The sequence below is a fragment of the Kogia breviceps genome, chromosome 6 (assembly GCF_026419965.1).
Source record: "Kogia breviceps isolate mKogBre1 chromosome 6, mKogBre1 haplotype 1, whole genome shotgun sequence".
Lineage (NCBI taxonomy): Eukaryota > Metazoa > Chordata > Mammalia > Artiodactyla > Physeteridae > Kogia > Kogia breviceps.
In genome coordinates this window covers 40,505,580-40,527,917 of record NC_081315.1, presented here as the reverse complement: position 1 = coordinate 40,527,917, position 22,338 = coordinate 40,505,580, and the positions used below count along the sequence as shown (strand labels likewise).

At 32.5% G+C, this 22,338-nt stretch overlaps 1 protein-coding gene across 12 annotated transcripts in view; it reads left to right on the top strand.

Annotated features, from left to right (window-relative positions):
- ADGRL3 (adhesion G protein-coupled receptor L3) overlaps nucleotides 1-22,338 on the top strand; it is an 861,986-nt gene that overhangs the window by 372,150 nt on the left and 467,498 nt on the right. For all 12 annotated transcript variants that reach the window (XM_067035741.1, XM_067035740.1, XM_067035734.1 and 9 more), the window contains one exon: nucleotides 8,014-8,227. In XM_067035741.1, coding sequence (XP_066891842.1) covers nucleotides 8,014-8,227 — 214 coding nt within the window. The remainder of the gene's footprint in view (nucleotides 1-8,013; nucleotides 8,228-22,338) is intronic.

Genomic DNA, 22,338 nt, shown 5'->3' with positions numbered 1-22,338 from the left:
GGCCCTCACCAGACCACCTTAAATTGGTGGGGGTGATCTCTGTTAGTCTACAGAATCAAATGCTAATCTTTGTTAATCTTTTCCAGAGATGCCCTCAGAGAGATGCTCAAAAATAATGGTTTAGCAGCTACCTGGGCATCCCTTAGCCCAGTCACAATGACACATAAAATTAACCATAGCATACGAATGTTTATCATTTTCTTGATTTCATATGATACCTCTGAAGCTCCTTCTGTCAGACTTTTGGAATCCCATTCTGTATAGGACCACTCCTAGGCCTGAGATAATCACCAATGTGGATGGAGAATTTAAACAATATCCATGTCTTGTGTTTAAATAACTCCCAGCAGCCACATTGTAACTGATAAATATACATTTAGAGTTCAATTGGCATATCTTTTAAAATTTATTTTGAATTGTATAATTCTTTTTACTGGATTCTTGTGTATCTTGAAATTACAATTTTACTCTCACGAACACTTTGAACAGCCAGTTTGGTGTTCTTGAGATTTAGGAAAAGGCTGGGATAATAGTGATATGTGAAGTTTGACTCAGTTTTAGAAATTTTGTCCCTCATGAATATAATTAGAAGACAATGTAGAATATAATTTTATTAAATGTTGAAAACTTATAACAAGTAGATATGAGTTCATTTATTCAAACACTTGCTACATTTTTTAGGCAATCTCCATGTGAATAATGTCACTTAAAGGTCACCATTTCGTATATATATCCTCAAAAAGAATGATTAATGTTACCCTCATGCTGAAGCTCCATAAGTCAGAAGGATAGATTTACAGTAATTGTTTTATGATATTCCTCTCATGAAGACATTTTTTTCCTGTAATTTCAGAAATTCTAAATTTCATGCTTTTCTTTTTGACCTCAGAACATAATTGCCTTTGGTTATTTCTTTATGGTGTCAATTTTAATTGTCACTGTGTTACACTTAATTAAATACTAAAGCATTTAAATTATATGTATTCTTTGTTGAAATAGACTTTTGAAATTCAGTATATTAGATGCTTACTGGTAGTACATGTACTTTTATAGAAAGTAGATGATAGTTTGATATTTCACTAGTTTTCCAATGTTATTTTTGCTGCCAAACATTTCAGACTAGATTTTCAGGGCACATTTTTTAAAATTTGGATAAGCGTGTTGGCATGTAAAACAGCACAGAGAAAATACATATATTTAAGAAAATTATGTCATAGGTTCTGCTGAAACTTAAAATTGGGAATATTTGCTTTTTGGCAGCATTTAAGTAATAAAGAATTTTTAAAAGGCATTGCCAATAATTTATTATAGGCAGTAACCCACTTCCAGACATGTAAGTGCCCTTCTCTATAATTAAGAAATACCTTTAAAATCATTAGCCTTGACCTACAAATAGTTTAATTTACTTCTTTCTCATAAGGAACCAGATCTGTTTTCTTTTTATTTTAAAGTTTTCAAAAGAGCCTTTTTTTCCCCTTCTTATGATCATTGGGATACAGGGGGGAAAAAAAAACTTAACATCTATTAGTAATCTGTTTTTAGTGCTGAAACTGGATTATTTATGTATTATATATAATGCATAATATAAAATATGTGTATAATAAATTATATATATGAAATGTTATATTTTTTAAATTAATGGCCCAAACTATGTTTAAGCAAAGGGATGGTAATATTAGACTATCTGTGTGGGTCATTCATAGTATTTTTCTTTTATTGATTTGGTAATTCTTCAGTATCATCCAACAGTTTCAATGTCCACTCTTTAAACATTCCTTCAGAATTGATTCTGCACTGTATTAGTAATATATAGCCCAAAACTTAGTGGCTTAAAACAGTAAACGTTTATTAACTTCTGTGGTTTCTTTAGGTTAGGAATCTGGGAATAGTTTAATTTGCTGGTTCTGGCTCCAGGTCTCTCATAGGGTTGTAGTTACCCAAAGGAAGGGTTTCTTGTGGCTGGAGGGTCAGCCTCCAAGATGCCTCACTTGCCGGCCTTGCAGGTTCATTCTGGCTGTCAGCATAGTGTTCAGTTCCTTTTCTGGACCTCTCCTTGGGGCTGCTTGAATGTGCTCAAGATTCGGTGACCAGCTTTGTACAAAGTGAGTGATTCAAGAGAGGTTAAAGCTGCAATGTCTTGTTAATGAACTACTCTTGGAAATCACACACTTTCTACCAGGCTGTGTCCATTAGAAGTGAGTCACTAAGTAAAGCCCACATTCAAGAGGAAAGGGAAAAAAATGGAGAAGTAGCAAGGAATTATGAACGTATTTTAAAACTGCCACGTGGACATGTTTAATACAGTCTTTCTCCCTCCATGGGCTATCTTATCTACTGCTCTGGTTTGAGTACTACCTTATAATTCTCAAATTTATAAAGATTCTCTTCTAAATCACTGACCTGTATTCAACTTCCTACTAGATTTTGTTCATGGCACTACAATCTAATCACTTGCTTATGCCAATAACCTGGTAGTCATCCTTGTACCCTCACTTTTACCCTTCATGTTCAACCAATCATCAAATCATGTAAGTTTTTTGGTCCCTAAACATAGGTCAAATATGTTCTCTGGCATTACCCATTTAAAGCAACTGTTTTATCTTTACTGTTGCAAAATAGCCTTTTAATTTGCATTTTCTTACCTATGCTTAAAATTTTTTCTTAGTAAATTTAATTTTATTTAATACATGGGATTTGGGGTAAACAAAGTATAAAAGTAAGGAAATGAAAAATAAATAAAAATATAAGCTGATTGCTAATAGTTTTTAATATCACAACAAACACACACATAGGGCAGGTTGAAGATTTTAGCTTCTGCCTAATGGAGAATAGACTGCACCATTTATTTTTGAGTGGATCATTGAATATGTAGAACAATCCATGGGAAACCAGATTTGAACAGTGCATTGAAGTCTTGGTCCAGGGAGAGATATATATAAGTGCTTGATTCATCTGTCCTAAAACTAAGTAGTAGTGGCAGGCGTATTGTCCATTTAGTGAAAATCTAAATGAAAATCTTCCTTAAATAGGTACACAATGCTTTTCTCTATGTTATATATATGTCCAGCAACTAAGTAGTACACTCTTCTACACTTCTTCAGTGGCTACTGATACTCCACCTTCTGCATTTATTCTCCTCTACATCTATCCTCTTCAGCTACTTAATGTTATTACCATAGTTTTAGCCTATAGTCTACTCATACATTCTAGACTCATGAACCCAAATGAAAAGTAAACATTCCTGAGTGTTATCCTGACACCTTAAATTCAACATGTTTAAAAACTTAATTAATTATACTGGGTTAATGCCCTCAACCAACTAACTGACTGCTTACCTCTTAATCTGTGTTTAGTCTTTTACTTATTGATATCCTTTGTCCTAAAATCCGATGTCTCAAGTAGCACTCCCTTCTTTGAATGCTACCCTGTAAAGCCCTAGGGTTATCCTAGCAAATCTCTGGCCCCTGTCCTTGAGTACAGGAGGAATCAATTGACTCTTTGGTCATCAGCTTTTAGCACCCTACTCCCGCCCTCACCCCATCTTTAGACTGGTATCTTTAGTTATCATAACACACATTCACCAAGAATTTAAAGCATTTTGAGTCAAAAGTCACCAAGCAGGACTGCAGTAGGAAAGCCCAAGAAGAGAGTAACAAAAAGCAAGAAGTTTTAACAACAGATTGGCTGAGGTCTCAGAAAAGGAAGAATAAGAGTGATTTGTGCAGAAACAAGTGAGCAAGAACCGGGAGCAAATTCTCCGGTTGTTTAATCCTTGGTCAGGAGCACTTTTAATTAGGGATGTGTTCGACATGGGACTTGGGCAATTCCTGACGTTCTGGACATCCTTAGCAGAGAAGCTTAGTTTCATTTGCGTCCTCTTAGTCCTGTGGTCAGTGGGTAGTTCCAAAGTGCTGCATCTTAATAGAAGTCTACCAGATTTCACATCTGAAGCTTTTCCAATTTATTCATCCAATGTCTATTACACACCTAATAGGTGACACTCTGTTCTTTGTTACCACAAATTAACTCATGGTGAGAAGGACCTCAAGAATATGCCATCTTTTCCCTGTATTATTTTTCCATAGCCACTTCACAGTTCCCAGTGCAATATTATCCTGACACAAAATACAGTAGACTGTTTCACTGGCTAACTTGCATTCAATTGTTGACATTTTCCGTGTCTTAGTTGTTTTCTCTAGTAACCAAAGTCTCTCCGTTGTTAGCATGATAACTGAATGGTAAGAAAGACAAAACAACAACAACAAAAATCTTTTAACTTAAGCATATTTTTCCATTGGACTTTAGTGGCTGATTAAAGCATTTAGCAATGTAATTAAAATAATTTAAGTAGCTAATTAGGTATGTTATAGAATAGTTTCCAGTAATACATTCCTTTAAACAAAGCATCCATTATTCAGGAATGCAATTTATCACTGAGTTAATGATACTAATGCAATTATATGTTAAATGGAAGAAAGCATCCACAAATCAACCCTGGTACCCTGTAAAAATTTCCATATCTATAACTTTTGAATAATCCTTATAAGCTCAAAAGAGATACATGGGAAATTTGCCCTCGACATTTTAGTTGACTTTGCCACTGTCTGGTTCTAAATCATGTTTTTGACAGTTAAGACCCAGATTAAAGCTATGTCTCTGTATGCATTTTAGCAAAATTGACTGATGAGTTTAATCAACCAAATTGTCCACTTAGTCAAACAATGCTTTGACTTATTATTTGCTTATTTTTATTTCTTTGTTAAATTAACTTGTTTTTTAACAATATGACTTAATAGGTTAGGTTAACAAAATATAGCAAGATCAACTCAATGTTTGGAAGCAGTTTCAATGTGATATTTTAAAAATGGCTATACCAAAGTTAAGAAAAAAATTGTCTCAGCAAATGCTCAAAAGTTTACTGTAAAACATTCTGAAAAATTCTGATTTCAAGAACATTTTATAAAAAAAGTAAGCAAAAAATATCTATTATTCTATTTAAACTGATTGAAATTGTGAAACTGGATTCCCAAATTGGAACATTTTTATTGTTCAATGATTTTATTACTTAAAATGCTATATACAGTAATGAAAATATCTTTTTCCATTAAAATAGAATCTGAGTATTAAAAAGGACTTCATGTTTAAACAGCCATCTAATTTCTAAATGATAGATAAATACATATATTTTAGGAACCATAGAAACACACATTTCAGAAATTCAGTGTCTATTGTGAGACTACCCTGTCAAAATGTTGACTCAAGAACAAACTTTGAAAATATTGTTACTGGGCTTCCCTGGTGGCGCAGTGGTTAAGAATCTACCTGCCAATGCAGGGGACATGAGTTCGAGCCCTGGTCCGAGAAGATCCCACATGCCACGGAGCAAATACGCCTGTGTGCCACAACTACTGAGCCTGCGCTCTACAGTCCGTGCCCTTCAACAAGAGAAGCCACTGCAACGAGAAGCCTGTGCACCACAACGAAGAGTAGTCCCCGCTCACCACAACCAGAGAAAGCCCGCTTGCAGCAACCAAGACCCAATGCAGCCAAAAATAAAATAAACTTATTTAAAAAAATAAGTATTACCACCAATCTCTGTGTTAACTCTCTTTGATCAGTGCTGTGGATGTGCTAGATTCAGGTGTGTGTGTTTGCGTATGTGTATCTGTGTGTCTGTGTTTGAGGGGGATTGAGGACAAAACAAGAAAGATGTTGAATGACAACCAGAATGGATTTAACTGCGCAGTGCAGCTTGAGTGACCTATTCAGAAGTTATGTGTGGGGTCTTTGGTACATGTATAGTTTTTCCAAAATGGTATAGAAATGGGGTAAAAACTAATGTCATTTTCTATTTTGAAATAATAGGTATGGTTTCATAAACCAAGTCAATATTTTCTGTAGAGTTTAAGTGAAAATATTTATAGTAATAAAATCTCTTTTTCCCTATTCCAACTTCTTTTACACTTTCTTGCTTCTCTCCTCCCTTCCTTGCTTTCCACATTTCATGCTTACTAAAAAAGCCATAAGAAAAGGTGAATGTATTTATTTAAATACATATTTATGTATGTGCCAACATTAGTGAGTTAATCAACTATCGATGCAAGTTTATAGCTATCATGTATTTATAATTAATTATCTTATATGAAAATCAACTTACTAGCTGGTTGGTAAAGAATTTAAGAATTTCAATTATGTGCTTTTAAAAGAAGACTTGTTGAGTTTTTACAATTAAACATTTGACTGTCTTCCAATAATGTACTGATTATATTCACAGTCTTGGATTGTGAAACTGTTAAATCTGATGTGAAAAGATAGACAGTTTGCTGTATAAAAATGAAATATATATGTTCAGCAAACATATGAAACCAAACTAGAAAAACATATTTGCCACAAGTATAAAGGACAACTTTTCAATTTTCTTCTATCCAAAGAACTTTTTTTTGGGGGGGGGGGTGTACGCGAGCGTCTCACTGTTGTGGCCTCTCCCGTTGCGGAGCACAGGCTCCGGACGCACAGGCTCAGCGGCCATGGCTCACGGGCCCAGCCGCTCCACGGCATGTGGGATCCTCCCGGACCAGGGCACGAACCCGTGTCCCCTGCATCGGAAGGCGGATTCTTAACCACTGCGCCACCAGGGAAGCCCTATCCAAAGAACTTTTACAATAACAGTGTATAATAAAAAAGAGATGAAGGGTCAAGAAACATGGAAATATATTTCATTGTATAAATAAAGTGGTGAAAATTAAAATAAAGATGTTATATCATTCTTTGTCTATCACATTGGCAAAATATAAAGGAATTGGTAATGTGTAGTTTTGAAGAGGAAAGTACCGCTGGTGGAAGTGTACATTTGTATGAAGCTTTTTGGACATCTAGTTGTTGATATTTGCCAAATTTCAAATATATTTATGCCTTCATCAATTTCATTTATTAACATATACTGTAAAATATATTTGGATAGTTAAATTTTTTTCTAAAATATTATAGACAAGCTACACAGGTAGGTTTATACTTCTTGCAGTATTATGACACAAAAACACTGGGACATTTCTTTTGAATTTTATTTTATTTTTTTATACACAGGTTCTTTTTAGTCATCCATTTTATACACATCAGTATATACATGTCAATCATTTCTAAGTGCCCATTAACATGAGACCAATTAAATAATGTTTTATATGTGTATGTAATGTAGCCATTAAAAATGAGGGATACAACATAGGAATGAAAAGATTTCCACCATATATTGTTAAATTAATAAGTAAAATAAATCAAGATATGAAACAATATGTGTAGTGTGATACTACCCGATTAAAAGTTACTTAAGTAAAATTAAAAGAGGGATGGGAAGAAATATACAATGTTTATTTTTTTTCTGTAGACAGTTCTAATAGAAAAGTCACCACATTGTTAACTGCTTACCTCTTGACATTGGGGGAAGGGTGTGGGAAGGGGAGTTGACGGAAAATTTAATTTGTCTCCTTACAAATCTCTATTTTCTTAAAGAACATTCACTATTTCTATAATTAACTCAAAAAATATACTGATTATGTTATTACCTGAAACAATGAAACTGTTTCAAAATTGAAATAATTATTTAAATAAGTATATATAAACGCAAGAGGAGTACGTTTTTTGTTGTTGTTCATGGTTTCTATTAAAAAAGAAAACAAATAGACACAGTATTCCTGAGGTTAATCTGAGAATCTTGTTTTACAAACCGCACGATATTTCTGTATAGTCTTTACCTCACATACCAGCCAGTGTTTTAGAAAATCCAGAGTGCTCTGTTCCATTTATAAGAAAAATACCTGTGAGATAAGGTTTCTAAGAAATAATTGTTATAGCTAGATTTTTAAAAATTCTGTCAAGTTACTGAAGTGAGAGATAGTCTACTTTTAGTTAAAATTATGAATTGCAACTGCTTTATTCCTTTATATTAGTATATCAGAAATGGGTACTTTTCCTTTCTATGTAGCAAAGATGACTTATTTTTCTTCCTCCTCCTGGTAGCTTTCAGCCGTGCCCCAATTCCGATGGCTGTGGTCCGCAGAGAGCTCTCCTGTGAGAGCTACCCCATAGAGCTCCGCTGTCCAGGAACAGATGTCATCATGATTGAAAGTGCCAACTATGGGAGGACTGATGACAAAATTTGTGACTCTGACCCTGCTCAGATGGAGAATATACGATGCTATCTGCCTGATGCCTATAAGATTATGTCTCAAAGGTATGATATTTCTAATATTCTTTGTGCATTTAATATAAACTCAGCATGCATCTGTGTGACATATTGAGCATAGGTACACATAAAATTGTGTACTTTAGGATACTTTGAACTACTTTTTCAATATCAAACTATTCCCCATATCACTAAAATGCTAGTGCTAGAAATTGCAAATGGCATTTGGAAAATATTAGAATGTATTAGATTATTTATTGTTTCATGTGTTCTATTCTGTGTTCTCTAGACCTGAGTTCATTAGTTGAGAAACTAAATTTATTTTTCAGTTTTCATAAACAGAATTATGTAATTTTCTCCAGAAATTACAGAAAAATTATTTTACTGCTAACAATGATTTCTATTAGTGTGGGAAAAAGAGTAAAATTTAAATTCAGAGGCAATTTTATAACTATTAATCAAAATATAAAGACTATTGATTAATGATTATTTGGCCTTGGAAAACAATAAAAAATATTACTTTGATATCTAGTATATAGATTAATTAATTTAATACATTTAAACTATCTGAAATATTACCATAGTAAAATAATATAAAGTACCATAGAATATCGCTGGATAAGTAAAATAAAATCTTCAATTGCAAAGAGACTGGTCAATTAGAATCTATACTATATAAAGTTTATATTAAAATTTCTTGATAAATTAGTTAAATATTAAATATATCTCAAATATTTGTTCACTGTTATGATTTCTCAGAAATCAGTGACTGAGTCATTCATTTACGATAAACCTTCATACTTTCTAACTACTTGCTCACAAAGTAATTTTTAAAAACTTAATTAATAAATGATTTACTTAGTAAATTTGTTTTTCATTAGGATTTTTATTTAGGCATCTCTTTCTTTTGTTTAAGGACTTCTTAAAATATGGGGAAAATCAAACATATGTAAAAATAAATTGAATTATAAAAGCAAAGACAGTGGATTTTAAGGATTATCTTTCTTGTACTTAAGAAAGCCTGCCTTATTTTTAACCTTCTTGATACTTAAAATTCTGATATCTACATTGATAGTCAATATTTTTATAAATTTCTGTCATATAAATTATTCAAAGAAATTATCACATGCCAGAATTTTGATGATCAGAGCATCTGAGGTATAATTGAAGGATAGTGGTCTCTGGGCAAATCTGAGAGCTTTTATTTGTCTATTTCTAAAATGCTGGCTCATGCTAAGGTGAGTGTTAATGAGAAATAAGATTTTTAAATTAGCGATTCCATTTGATATAAGTTTGGTTGCATTTGGTTCTTCTTGTTGTCTCTTGTTGTTATATATTGACATACCTCCAACTATAGCTAAATTCTCTGACGTTATACCTAAAAGAAATCTAATCATTTCGTTGCCTGTAGGTGTTATAATCATCTTTCAGGAGTGGTTATTCCCTATGTAGTATGGAATGGGCACCATGACTAAATTGTTATTTTATTTGTTTCAGTCAGAAAACCAAACACAGGATTCTTCGGAATCCATTTGGGAAGTGGGTTGAGGAGGATTTTCTGCTTTTCAGTGATTAGGTTTTCATTTAAAATGTAGCAGAACCATTAACTTCACTAGCTCTTTGATCTCTATATGATTTTCACCAAAATTGTCTTAATCCTTTCATTGATATTATTAATGGCTCCCAAAATAAGCCCTTAATCTTATAATTATTGCAAAAAGTAGTTACAATGGATCCTCTGGAGCTACTGAATTATATGGGATGCATCTGTAAAGTGACAAATCTGCAGAGTAAAATTGCTTTAAGCACCCTGAGTAAATCATTTGTAGAAGCCTTCCTGGGGGGTTCTCAACTAAGAATTGTCAGTTAAAATAGCTGTGGTTGATTCTCCATGGAGGCAAGTTTCTTGCTTGTATTTAGGCCATTAAATGTACTACATTTACACTTGTCCAAAATAAATGGAGAGAAGAAATCTGGTCCCATTTTGTAAGCTACAAAGATATGGGGTGATCACGTCCACTTAAGCTGCTTTATAATGAACTCTCACTGTCACGTCAATGATAGTATGTTAAATAATGTTCATAATTACTAATTATGATATGGGCACATCATATTAATTATGATGTCAACAGTTTAAATAATGTGTTTGAATTAAAATATTAGTAGAAAAAAATCTTTTCCAAAAGGTGTTTTAGATTATTGTGTTTTCTTTCATTTAAACTTCTAGAAAGACATTATATCAACCTAAAAGTTTTAAGCACATCTCTACATGGGAGGATTATCACTAAACTCAAAATATTATTTGTGTGTCTTTGCATAACGTTGTTAAAAACGCTTCCTAACTTCAGCCTCATAAATTAGACAGATGTCACAGGCAACGACAGACATGAAATGTTATTCATGCAGATGTTTGAATACATGTTGAATGAATGCATAAATAAAATTGTATACTAACATGTTAGTTAGGTGCGAAAAATTGGGGACTTGAATCAAAAAGGTTATGACATGTGATTTCCACATTTTTTTTCCCCAGTAGAACTATGCAATCTGATATCTGCTCTAGAGAAGCCAGTTTCCTCACTGCCTTTCAGATTGAGCCTGGTGCTCTCAAATCTAAGTGTGTTCTCATGCTATTCTGTCCCCGACTTCTCTGAGTGTTCTGTGCTTTACTTTTTTCATTATACTATCAGAAGACTTTTTCATTATACTATTAGAACACATTTATTTGTCCTTCTCAGAACTTCTGAGGCCACTCACCTGTTATCATCTACATCCATCATTTTTGCATCCAAACAATAAATGTGTAGTTTTTTTCTTGTATAAACTGTAGGCTTCTAGAGGGCAGACTTTCTGTTTATCTTACCTAAAACTAACTTTTAATATGTAATAATCAAATATATGTATATATATATTTCAAATCAAACCTAATATATATATATATTTCAAATCAAATCAAATATATGTATAAATTTAGAAATACACCGTCCAAGTTTGTCATGCCATTTAAAAACTTTTTTAACTTTATTTTCTGAGTCATTTTTGTTTCTTTTTACTTTATATTTATATACTTAAAAGTTTAAAAAGATAGTATATATAGCTTTTGAATATAAATGTGAAAATGACTGTTAGCAACTGATAACTACAGAAATTTTACATTTTTAATGCAGCTGAGGTGTTTATGTTTTCTTCAGCCATTAATGGAAATACTTGCATTTGTCTTCTCTTCAATCTTTTTTATTGACGTATAGTTGATAAAACTTGCATTTATTAATTCCACCAATACCTGAAAGTCCATGATATGCCGTTCACTATGACAATTACTCTGCAGTTTTGTGGTTAAATAAGTCTGGCATGGTTCCTGTCCACAAAACTAGTTTTTTGGCCAATAAAAAACAAGTAGCTATATCATTTGTTCAGTAATTTATTTTTATCTCAGTTACATTTATTGAAGAGTTCAAAACAAGAAGGAATACTCTTGTACCTAGATGATATTAGGGAGTATTCACTGAAGAGAAAGTGTTAGGCTTGTCCTTGAAGGATTGCAGCGTTAGTGGAACTGGAAGAGACCAAAGTGATATTAGATATATAAGTGGATGAACGCCAAAAAAGATCGTGGGAAACAGCTTCTCTTCAGTAACCCTTCACCCATCCTTTTCTGTCATGGCTTCACAAGCTTATTGGTTTCTGCTGTGCACAGCTTACTCTCTCTAGGCCCTCTTCCAAACGTGCCTGAAGCCAGCCCTCCACCATCACCCATCCCTATAGACCCAGTACATCTTGACAATTCGATTATAAACTAGCTTGGATGCTATTCTCTTGTCATTAAAAGCTCCGAATGGAGTCCTTCTTATAAATTGGACATAGATTCCATCTAAATGTGGGAAGTTTGAATATCATATGTAATGATATCTTCATGCCAGCTTTTTGTAACAAATATTTTAAACATGTGGCATAACAGCCTTATTCTGCATAGAGTTGCCCATATTTTTTTAGTTGAAAAAGGAACTTTGAACAAGCATGTATATATGTATATGAGGTACAGTGATTTATTGAGGTATAATATATATATACTGAAAATTACACACGATAAGTGTACAACTCAGTGAATTTTCACAAACCAAGCTTATGTAACAACAACCAAGTAAAGATAGAATGCTAAGGGGACCTCAGACACCCCACCTTGTGCTTTGTACCAGCCATCCTCCCCTCAACCAAGAATTGCTGCTATTGGGACTTATATAATCTAAAATTAGTTTTGCTCATTTTGTAATTTAAATAAATGGATTCATATAGTATATGCTTTTTGGTGTCTAGCTTCTCTCATCCAGTGTATTCAGTTTTAAATATAACTTTATCGAAGCATTTTTATATATCAAATTCACCCATTTCGAGTGTACAATGATTTTTTTTTTTTAGTAAATTTACCAAGTGATACAATCATCACTATAAGTCAGTTCTAGATCATTTACATCACCACAGTAAGATTCTTCACGCCCATTGTTGTTAATCCCCGTCTCCTTCTCCACCCCATGCAATGACTAGTCTATTTTCTGTCTTTGTGTCCATCCTTCATGCATTACTTTTTTAAGCTAAAACCTGAATATTTGAAGTCAAGTTAGATTTATTGGGTGTTTCCGTGGGGACATTATCAAAGAAATACTAGCAGTTATTCCTGGAGGCATAGACATAAATATGTTGCTTGCCTTTTGAATTATGTTATAATCAAAGATCATGAATCTACACATTTAAAAAGTACCCTCTTTAGAGTTTTCTATCAAGGAGAGATGTTAAATGTATAAAGTAGGAGTAATTTTTTTCTGATTAAATGAGTGATTTAAGTTTTACTTTTAATTTTCCAGCACCATTTTAGCAATATTACATTTTCACATGTCATAGTCACATCAAGAACATGCGAAAAAAAAAAAAAAAAGAAAAAGAGACAGGGGAGGGAGAATTGTTTCTCACCTTTCTGGAAAAGTTATGTTTCAGTTTATATCAGTATCACTTCAGGGGATTTTACAGTATACAAAAAGGCCTTTGTTTTTGTTGTGTTTAATCCTGGTGAAGTTAAGAACTCTTTCAATAGCAGTAGAAGAAGAAACGCCAGTGGCAGTTTTTGTATGTACATTGTTGAATAAATGTTCTGCAATAACTGTGTATATAGACATGAGTTTTTCAATTTGAGAATTCTCCTTTGCTCATTACATCATGTCTTGTATTTCTCTTATGAATTATAACAGATCAAAAACAATCCTGCATATCAGGGACTTTTCCATTGAATCCATATTCTAATGCAGTAAAATGAACAAAAGAACAGATAGGCATAGAGACAGAAGGAAAAAAAGGAGGGAAGGAAATGAAGGAAAGAAGGAAGAAAAGTCCCATTCCCAAAGCCCAAATGTAAAGAATATGAAGAAACTGGAAAGTTTCTATCTGGAAGGCATTTATCTCTTCTTCTTTAATATTTTGTCCCATTTTGAGTCTGAGAATACATATTTGATAATATTCTACTAAAATGCTTCCTAGTAGTCTTTACTAATATTAAATTAATTTTGAATGAAATTATGTATGTGTAGTTTGAAATTCAAAAAGTTAGTAAATGATTCAAGTATTTCAGGATAGCTTAGGATAAAAGTTAAAGGGAGTTGTGTTGGCTGTCTCTTACAGGTCTTGGGGAGTATTAACCCTTTGTGCAGCCATTTTCTAAGCACTGTTCATGGAAACGTGGAATCTCTGAGTCCTTTCTTGGGATTCCACAGGGTCCAAACTATTTTCATAAAAATTCTGACATAAAATTTGCCATTTTCATTGTATTTGACATAGGCACTGATGGTGCAAAAGCAGTGGTAGGTAACTGTGGGCATTTTAGCAGGGATCAAGGCAGAAGCAACAGTGTACTTTAAAAAATATCTCAGTTATTTTAATTTCTAATATGATAAATATTGATAGCTATAACTCATATAAACTGATAGTCTGAAAATTTTAATTATTTTGAGAGTTAAAAAGTCATGAGACAAAAACTTAGGAAAATCGATGATTCATCAAACACAACTACTTTTTCATTTCTACTTACTGGCTGAAAATTAGTGATTTATGTTTTGTTTTCATTGTTTTTACATTGCATAATACTCATTCTATTTGCTTTTAAATCATCTAGACATTTTCTATGAGTGAATTATTTTTGAAGGGAAGAATATCTGCATGTTATAGAGTAGCCCCTGCTAATACAGAATCAAATGAGAATTAGACTCATAGCCTGAAAATTACTAACATAATTTTCTGTTCAGACACTCATAATTTTCATAAAATTATGAAAACCTCCTTAAATTAAAAATAAAATGATTAAAACAATAGAAACTTAGAATAGTTAATTTTTAAATAAAAAGTACTGCACAGGTTAACTGTATGATTTTGTAGGAGGGGAGGGAGAGTGCTGTCATGAAATTATTCTAAACACAAATATGTTGGAAGAACTAAATTTATAAGTATGTATACTTGGAAAGATATTTTTCAATTTAATGTATTGTTGATGTCATTTTTTTTTTTTCTCAACATTTTTTTTTTTGTTTTTTAAAGAGTCAATCTTGTAAAGACAGAGTTTAAGAAGTTTTGGGCACTCTTTGTTTCCAGGCACTCTTTAAATTTTCTGAGTTCTTTTTAATTTAGCAGTGTTAATGGTAATTCCAATGCTTGTAGCCATTAGTAAATGCATTGGCAAACAAACTAAACAAAATAAACCTAGAAAGGACCTAGAACTACAGGTAGAATGAGAATGATAGATTTACCTTGAATTTGCCCTGTTTCTCATAGATTTATAAAACATAAGAATCACTTTTTTTCATTCATAGTAAATGATAATCATAATCGTTTCCCCACCTCTAGCTTTTTAGAAATTTTATACTCTGTGGTCACCATGTAGAACTTGACATCTTGTGTAAAGTGTTTAGAAGATATTACCAAGAGAAGAAACATAAGTAGTTTCTGAAAATTAGAGAATATAGGATAAAAACACTGAAGCAATTATCTTGAGTATAGCTTAAATCCAAATGGAAATGAACTAAGCAGATTATGAACATAAATTCTGTCACTGATTGATGGGATGTCACTGGACTCTGGAGGAAAATAATTTATGGTGATATGTAGCAGATATTTAGAATAAATACCTCAGTTTCTCTATCATTACAATGATTTTAAAGATTGCTGAGGATATTGGGGCAGTGGCTTTCGAAGTACTTTGCCTTTCAGTTTTTGTTTTACTGATGAGGAGGTTAAGTTACACAGAGTTAAGAAATTTACCTTACTGTATGATGGTGCAAACATACCTGCTCTCTTTGGGCACAAGGCCTGTGATTTTTTTACTGTGCTCTTTTTTCTTCTTCTAAGACACTAAGAATACTTTTCTTCCCTCTTTTTTTAAAGTGGAGTGTAGTTGATTTACAATATTGTGTTAGTTTTAGGTGTACAGCAAAGTGATTCAATTATATATATATATATTCTTCCAATTATTTTTCTACTATAAGTTATTATATCGAATATTGTCCCCTGTGTTATACAGTAAATCCTTGTTACTCATCTATTTTATGTAGAGTAAGTTGCATCTGTTAATCCCATACTCCTAATTTATCCCCCCTTTCCCCTTTGTAACCATAAGTTTGAGTTCTAATTCTGTGAGTCTGTTTCTATTTTGTATATAGAATCATTTGTACTATTTTTTTAGATTCCAGATATAAGTGATATAATATTTATCTTCATCTGACTTCCCTCAGTATGATAACCTCATACTAATTGCTGCAAATAGTAATATTTCATTCTTTTTTTATGACTGAGTAATATTCCATTGTGTTTATGTACCTTATCTTCTTTACCCATTCATCTGGTGATGGACACTTAGGTTGCTTGTATGTCTTGGCTCTTGTAAATAGTGCTGCTGTGAACATTGGGGTACAAGTATCTTTTCGAATTAGAGGGGTTTTTTTCTAGATATATGCCCAGGAGTGGGAATGCTGGGTCATACGTATGGTAGCTCTATATTTAGTTTTTTAAGGAAACACCATACTGTTTTCCATAGTGGCTGCCCAGTTTACATTCCTACTAACAGTATAGGAGAGTTATTATCTGTAGGCTTTTTGACGATAGCCAGTCTGACAGGTATGAGGTGATACCTCATTGTGGTTTTGATTTTCATTTCTCTGATAACTAGTGATACACTAAGAATAATTTTTGTCACAAGGAAAGGTCTTTTCTCTGTTTTAGTACATCAGAAAAAGCAAGTTAGATAGTCAAATCCATCCACATTTTATATAATTCCATCTGTTGGTCAAACAAGAGAAGGGTTTTAATAAAACCAACCTTACAAAATTGATCAGTGTAGCCATTTAGTTTCATCTTCAGGAAAATGTCCTTAATATTTAGGATATTATGTACTTGCATAAATAGAAAGCATATTCAATTGTTATTGATAATAATAATACCTGTTAACATTTATTGTGTGCTTTTTATTTGCCGTAAACTCTGGTAATGAATTTACCTTTCGTTATCTCATTTATTCCTCTCAATAACACTAAGAGATACATATTGTTATCACTTCCATTATACAAATAAGTAATTAAAGCACATAGAAATTAACTTGCTGAAGAATTTATTTTAAGCCAATGTACTACTGCCTTATTTGAGGATTTGGGGTTTTGTTTATTGTAGCAAGGATGATAAAATTATAAAATGTTAAGATTAGTTAAGAACAGTGCTCCTGATTATGATCATGATGGTGAGAAAAGAAACTCATTCCATCTCATGGAAACATTCAACCAAATATCGGAGTGGTTTGTCTCAGGTTTGGTTAATGTTCAATTACAGCCATACATAGATTTTTATTATTGAAGTTTTTGATAGAAATGATTAAATTATTGTGAATCTGAAACTCTCCAGCCTCTCAACCCCTTTTTTATTTGAATCAATTATGTTTATAAAATGTTTTGTATGATGTCATGTTTCTTGGAAAAACATGCATTGATAGAACAGAGCCAATTGTATTACTAAATATTCCAGCTATAACCGTATATAAAGCAATATTTATTGAGAACTTTGTATGAGCCAGGCAGTGTTCTAAGTACTTTATATGAATTAACTCATTTAATTCTTTGTTCACGCCTATGAAATTGTTATCCTTAATTTACTGATGGGGGAACTAAAACACAGAGAGTTTGATTTACATGGCAAAGCTGCAATTTTAACCTAGGAAATCCAGCTTCAAAATCCAGGATAGCTACTACAATCTCTTGGCTGGTGTGCTCTGTCTAAATTATCTATTTTTAATAAAAGGCCTAACCCAGGAAACAAGTATGAACCAGTCACTGTTCCTGAAAAGAAAACACACGTGTGTGTGCCTGTGTGCATGTTCGCCCACCCACATATGTACACTGTTAAGTAGTTTGTTGTCATATTCACATACAAATAATGAAAACATGGCATGAAACTTATTAAATTATATGACATTTATTTTCTTCCTTAGGATAAGTTTTCAAGAAAAATCACTCAAGTACTTGTGATAAAATTTTTCATAAGAAAAACTATGAAATCAGATTTTGTGATTGTTTTTAACATTTTAGAGTTTATAGGGAAACAATTATCTATAGAAATACTTCAGTAAAGGTGAACTTATGGCTAATAATGGGAATAATACACCAGTTTCTATATGTGTATGGAAATGAAAGAAAATAGGTATCAGTTAATGTGCAAACTTGAGAACAGTGAGGACTCATGAGAGAAGCTAAATATATCATGTGGGCACTTTGAAATACTTGTAAATGAGGAAATGTATGATGCCAGCCTTTTGAAATCAAACTTGAATGTAAGTAACAGTGTGCATTAAAATTTCTAATGTTTTATATAATGAGATTTTAAACAGCATTAAACTCCACAAAGCTTTTGATAATAGTTATAAAAATGAAAGTGGATCTTTATTTGTACCACACTATGGTAACTTTGCTTTATTACAGAGGTCAGTTTATTCTTATTTGATATTTTCCATTTTATTTTTCATTTTCTGCCAGGTTATGCTGAAAACATATTGGTAAATTTGCCTCCATGAATACTCTGTTAGACACAATCTTTAACTGATTTATTTTTTCTTTATTATTAAGAATATGACTAAATAAAATATAATTAATAAATCATTCTGCGTAATATAATAATAATACCAGTTTCTGTAAAATTAGATATTTACTTTGTCACGTGTATTGCAGGAAGATATGTAAATCATATTTATTTGTAACTTGGTTTACCAAATGGTAAAAGCAAGATATGTTTCTTCATGCATATGGCCTTATTTCTATATATAAATATATGTTTGTGAGCTTTGGCTCAAAAAGACTTTGATCTTTCCAAAAAATGGTAGTACCCATGACTATTAGTACTATCAACCTTATGAAAATAAACATTTGGAATTGTTTCTTGGACTTGTTAGTGTATTGAGGAAGTAATATTAGGAAAAGAATATAATTCTACAAAAATATTGCCATATAAAAAGAGAAAAACATACTTTAAAAATATTATAAAAGACAAAAAGAGAAATTAAATGGCTATGGGTTCAAACCTTCAAAGGTAACAATATAGGAATGTTATGTGAAAGATTTATGAGTCCTCTACCAATATGAACATCTTATTAAAGACAATATTCTAATGTTATCTAATGATTTAATGGCGTTGACTTTTTTATTTCATAGTAATAGTAGTTTTTGTTTTAGTTTCAGAATTATGCCCACCAAGGGTAGACAACATGCTACATCCTTGAGCATTTCTGTTATATATGAATATTTATATATGTGAGTCTGATATATATCTAAATGTTTCTAATTTTATTTAGATACTATTTTTTTATTATCTTATTTCTCTCCCCAAACCACAACTTTTTGTCTTTCCATTAGAATATGCTGTAAAAGTACCTGTAACCAGTTTCATTGCTTACAATCTTCTAGACAGTGTGAATTATTTCTCTGAAGGTATTTTAGAAATTAGGTTCACAAAAATGTACTCCCTTTTCACAAATTACTCTCTGCAAAGTCTGTCACATTAAAAGGCCTTTCACCTTTCCAAGGAATTCAAGTAGATCATTCTTGCCTGAGGAGATAAGATTCTGAATTATTTCTAAGTTCAGGTCTTAAAAAACAAAACAAAATAAAACAAAACAATAACTAGAGTTTTGAAATGACTTTATATTCAATTATTTCCTCCAATAGCATTTCCCTGCTGTGACATAAAAATAATACTACACTATAAATAACAACAAAAATCATATATAATCTTTCAATAAAAGACATGGAAAAGTATAAATTAATAAAAGCAACACAAGCCCACATGGATATTGGAATGGAATATGAGCCTTATTATGCAAATTAACAGAAAAAAATGTGTCTCAGAATAAGTTGTGAGGTGCATAACATGTATCTAAAATGTTACATTATTATATGTAAAGGAAGAGATAATTATCCATGTGATATAATTGAATACATATTTTATAGATGTAATTGCATTATAAAAGAAGGTCAGCAACAAATGACAAAAAGGAGCTGCAACATAAATCTTATCCCCCAGATACTTTTAGTCTGTTGTACCACAATTTCTTGTGGGAAACAATTGAAAAGCATGTTGTTTTGATGGTTATAGCATGAACTCGATGTATCCTTAGAGTGGCAGCTTTGAAACTGTTATGTCAGCAGTGTTGGCATTACATGTGTATACAGACACATGTACACAAACACAAATAAAAGAGAACATAACTTCTGAGATATAAGTGTAGAGCATTTATGATATGTATTTCTTGAATGCAGATTAACTGTAAGAAATGTATTTTCCCTGTAATCACATAGTTACATCATGATCTAATGGGTCAAGACTTCAGATGATTTTCTTTTTTCTATCATTTATTAAGTAGGGGGGTATGTTTCTCATCCATTTATTTGATTATTTATTTTAAAATATTTTTTATTTGTTTTAGGATGATAGAGCAGATATATTTATTTTATTTTACTGTTGATGGTACTGATGCTTAAACAGATAAAATGATTAATCCAAGGTTAAATGTGACCCTGTGCCTTTAAGTTTATTTATAGATACACTAATCTATTTTTAAAACTAGTTTTTTTTGAAAACAGATTGACTCATATTTGGTTTTATGAAATAAAAGTATGTCTTTCATTTATTAGCAAAATGAAAAAACAGTTTAAATTCTTAGACTTTACAATTCAAAAATAAAATTTCCTAATTAGAAGCGGTAACAAATTGGAAATGAGATATTCAACAAAGGTGTAGAGACTTTTTTAAGAAAAAGGTGTCTCTTGGAGCTCCAAAATTATATTAGCTTTAGGAAGATGTTTAGAAACCACCTCCTTACTCCTTGGACACATATGCCTCATCTTGTAGGTTCAGCGTATGTGCTTTGAAATCTTTGCAGCAGACTTTGGTTTGAAATCCAAGACGTGTCCTGGTGCACATTGCTTCTCTGAGCAAGTTAGAAGTAATATACTTGCCTTGAAGGGCCATAATGAGGAAAGAAAAGTTTATGTTTTTTCACATGTATAATAGTACAATGTTAAAGTGGTTATTATTATGACTAGAGGTAAATGTTTCTGTATTATCATCTATTGTTGAATAAGAGGTGTCAGTCTGGATTTTAATGTTTATTTTCCTATGTAAGTCAAAAGAGAAGTGCTTAAAGAATTCCAATCTCAGAAAGACTCCATTATGTCTTTAGCAATACATCAAGTTCATATTCCAAACAAATATGATAGGATTTATTTACACTTGTAAATGTTTGTCTTGCTGTACTTATTTTATTTTTTAAAAAAATTTTATGATCTCTGTATAAAGAGTTCTGGTTCTGGGAAAATCCTTACAGCATATGAAGTTTATCTTTGAAGCCAGAAAGTTTTTTGGGGGGAGGCAGGGTTGGAGGCTTTCACTTCTGTATGTTCTGGGACCTCAGGCCTCATTTTTTTAGTATGTATAGTCTCTCTTCCCTATCCTAGTCCTTGCTTTGTAGTCCTATATAAGAATGCCATTACTTTCTTACTTTAAAATTATCTCTGAAGCTAAGAATTGTTCCAATTTCAGGTGAAGCGCATGCCTCAAAATGAGGGAAGAAGGCTCACCAAAGTAATATCTGTATAGTCCTGACAGAGAATGAGAGAAATAGATGCTGGGGAGGTAATCAAAACTATCCACTCCATGGGCTTCCCTGGTGGCGCAGTGGTTGAGAGTCTGCCTGCCGATGCAGGGGACACGGGTTCATGACCTGGTCCGGGAGGATCCCACATGCCGCAGAGTGGCTGGGCCCGTGAGCCATGGCCGCTGAGCCTGCGTGTCCGGAGCCTGTGCTCCTCAATGGAAGAGGCCACAGCAATGAGAGGCCCGTGTACTGCAAACAAACAAACCAAAAACTATCCACAGCTGCTCCAAAGGCAATTCAGAATTTTATGTGGAATATCACAAAATGATTAACCTTAAATAGGAATAATGCCAGGTGTAATACTGTATAATATATTACAAAGCTATTATTATTTCTTGAAAGTATTTCCTTCCCTCTTAGGAGTTCATCTACATACTTACAAGAGGCTATATTTCGAGCTATGAAAATGTCACTAGCTTGGCAAGAAATGTGGCTTGGGAATGTCTCCACAGATCATTTCTTTAGTCTTGGCATTGAATAATCACATTTTGTAGATTTTCTCTATTCTAGTTCAGGAAGTTATTTCAAATAATAATCTTCGTAGATTTTTAAAGGAAGTCTTATACTTGTGAATTCCATCTCACCAGTGTCATTTCATTCTGTCATTATTGTTGGAAACATCTTTATAGACCACATAAGGAAGAGTCACCCACACACTGTTTACATCAGTAATTAACAGAGATAGAATTTTAGGAGGGATTTTAGGCAGTGTCTTCACTCCAGAATTTTCCTCTTAATGAAGTAACTAGCACAGTGGGCGGCCAGCTGCATTTTTAAACCCAGCAGCACGATTGTGAAATAGAAACTATTAAGTGTCAGAAGGAAGGGTTTGAATATAACGTTTGCTACTCTGAAAATGATAAGAAGCTCTTCTGTAAGGAAATGCCTCTTGGACAATCCAGTCTAGGAACTTAGAAAACTTCAGGGCTCTTTCCAA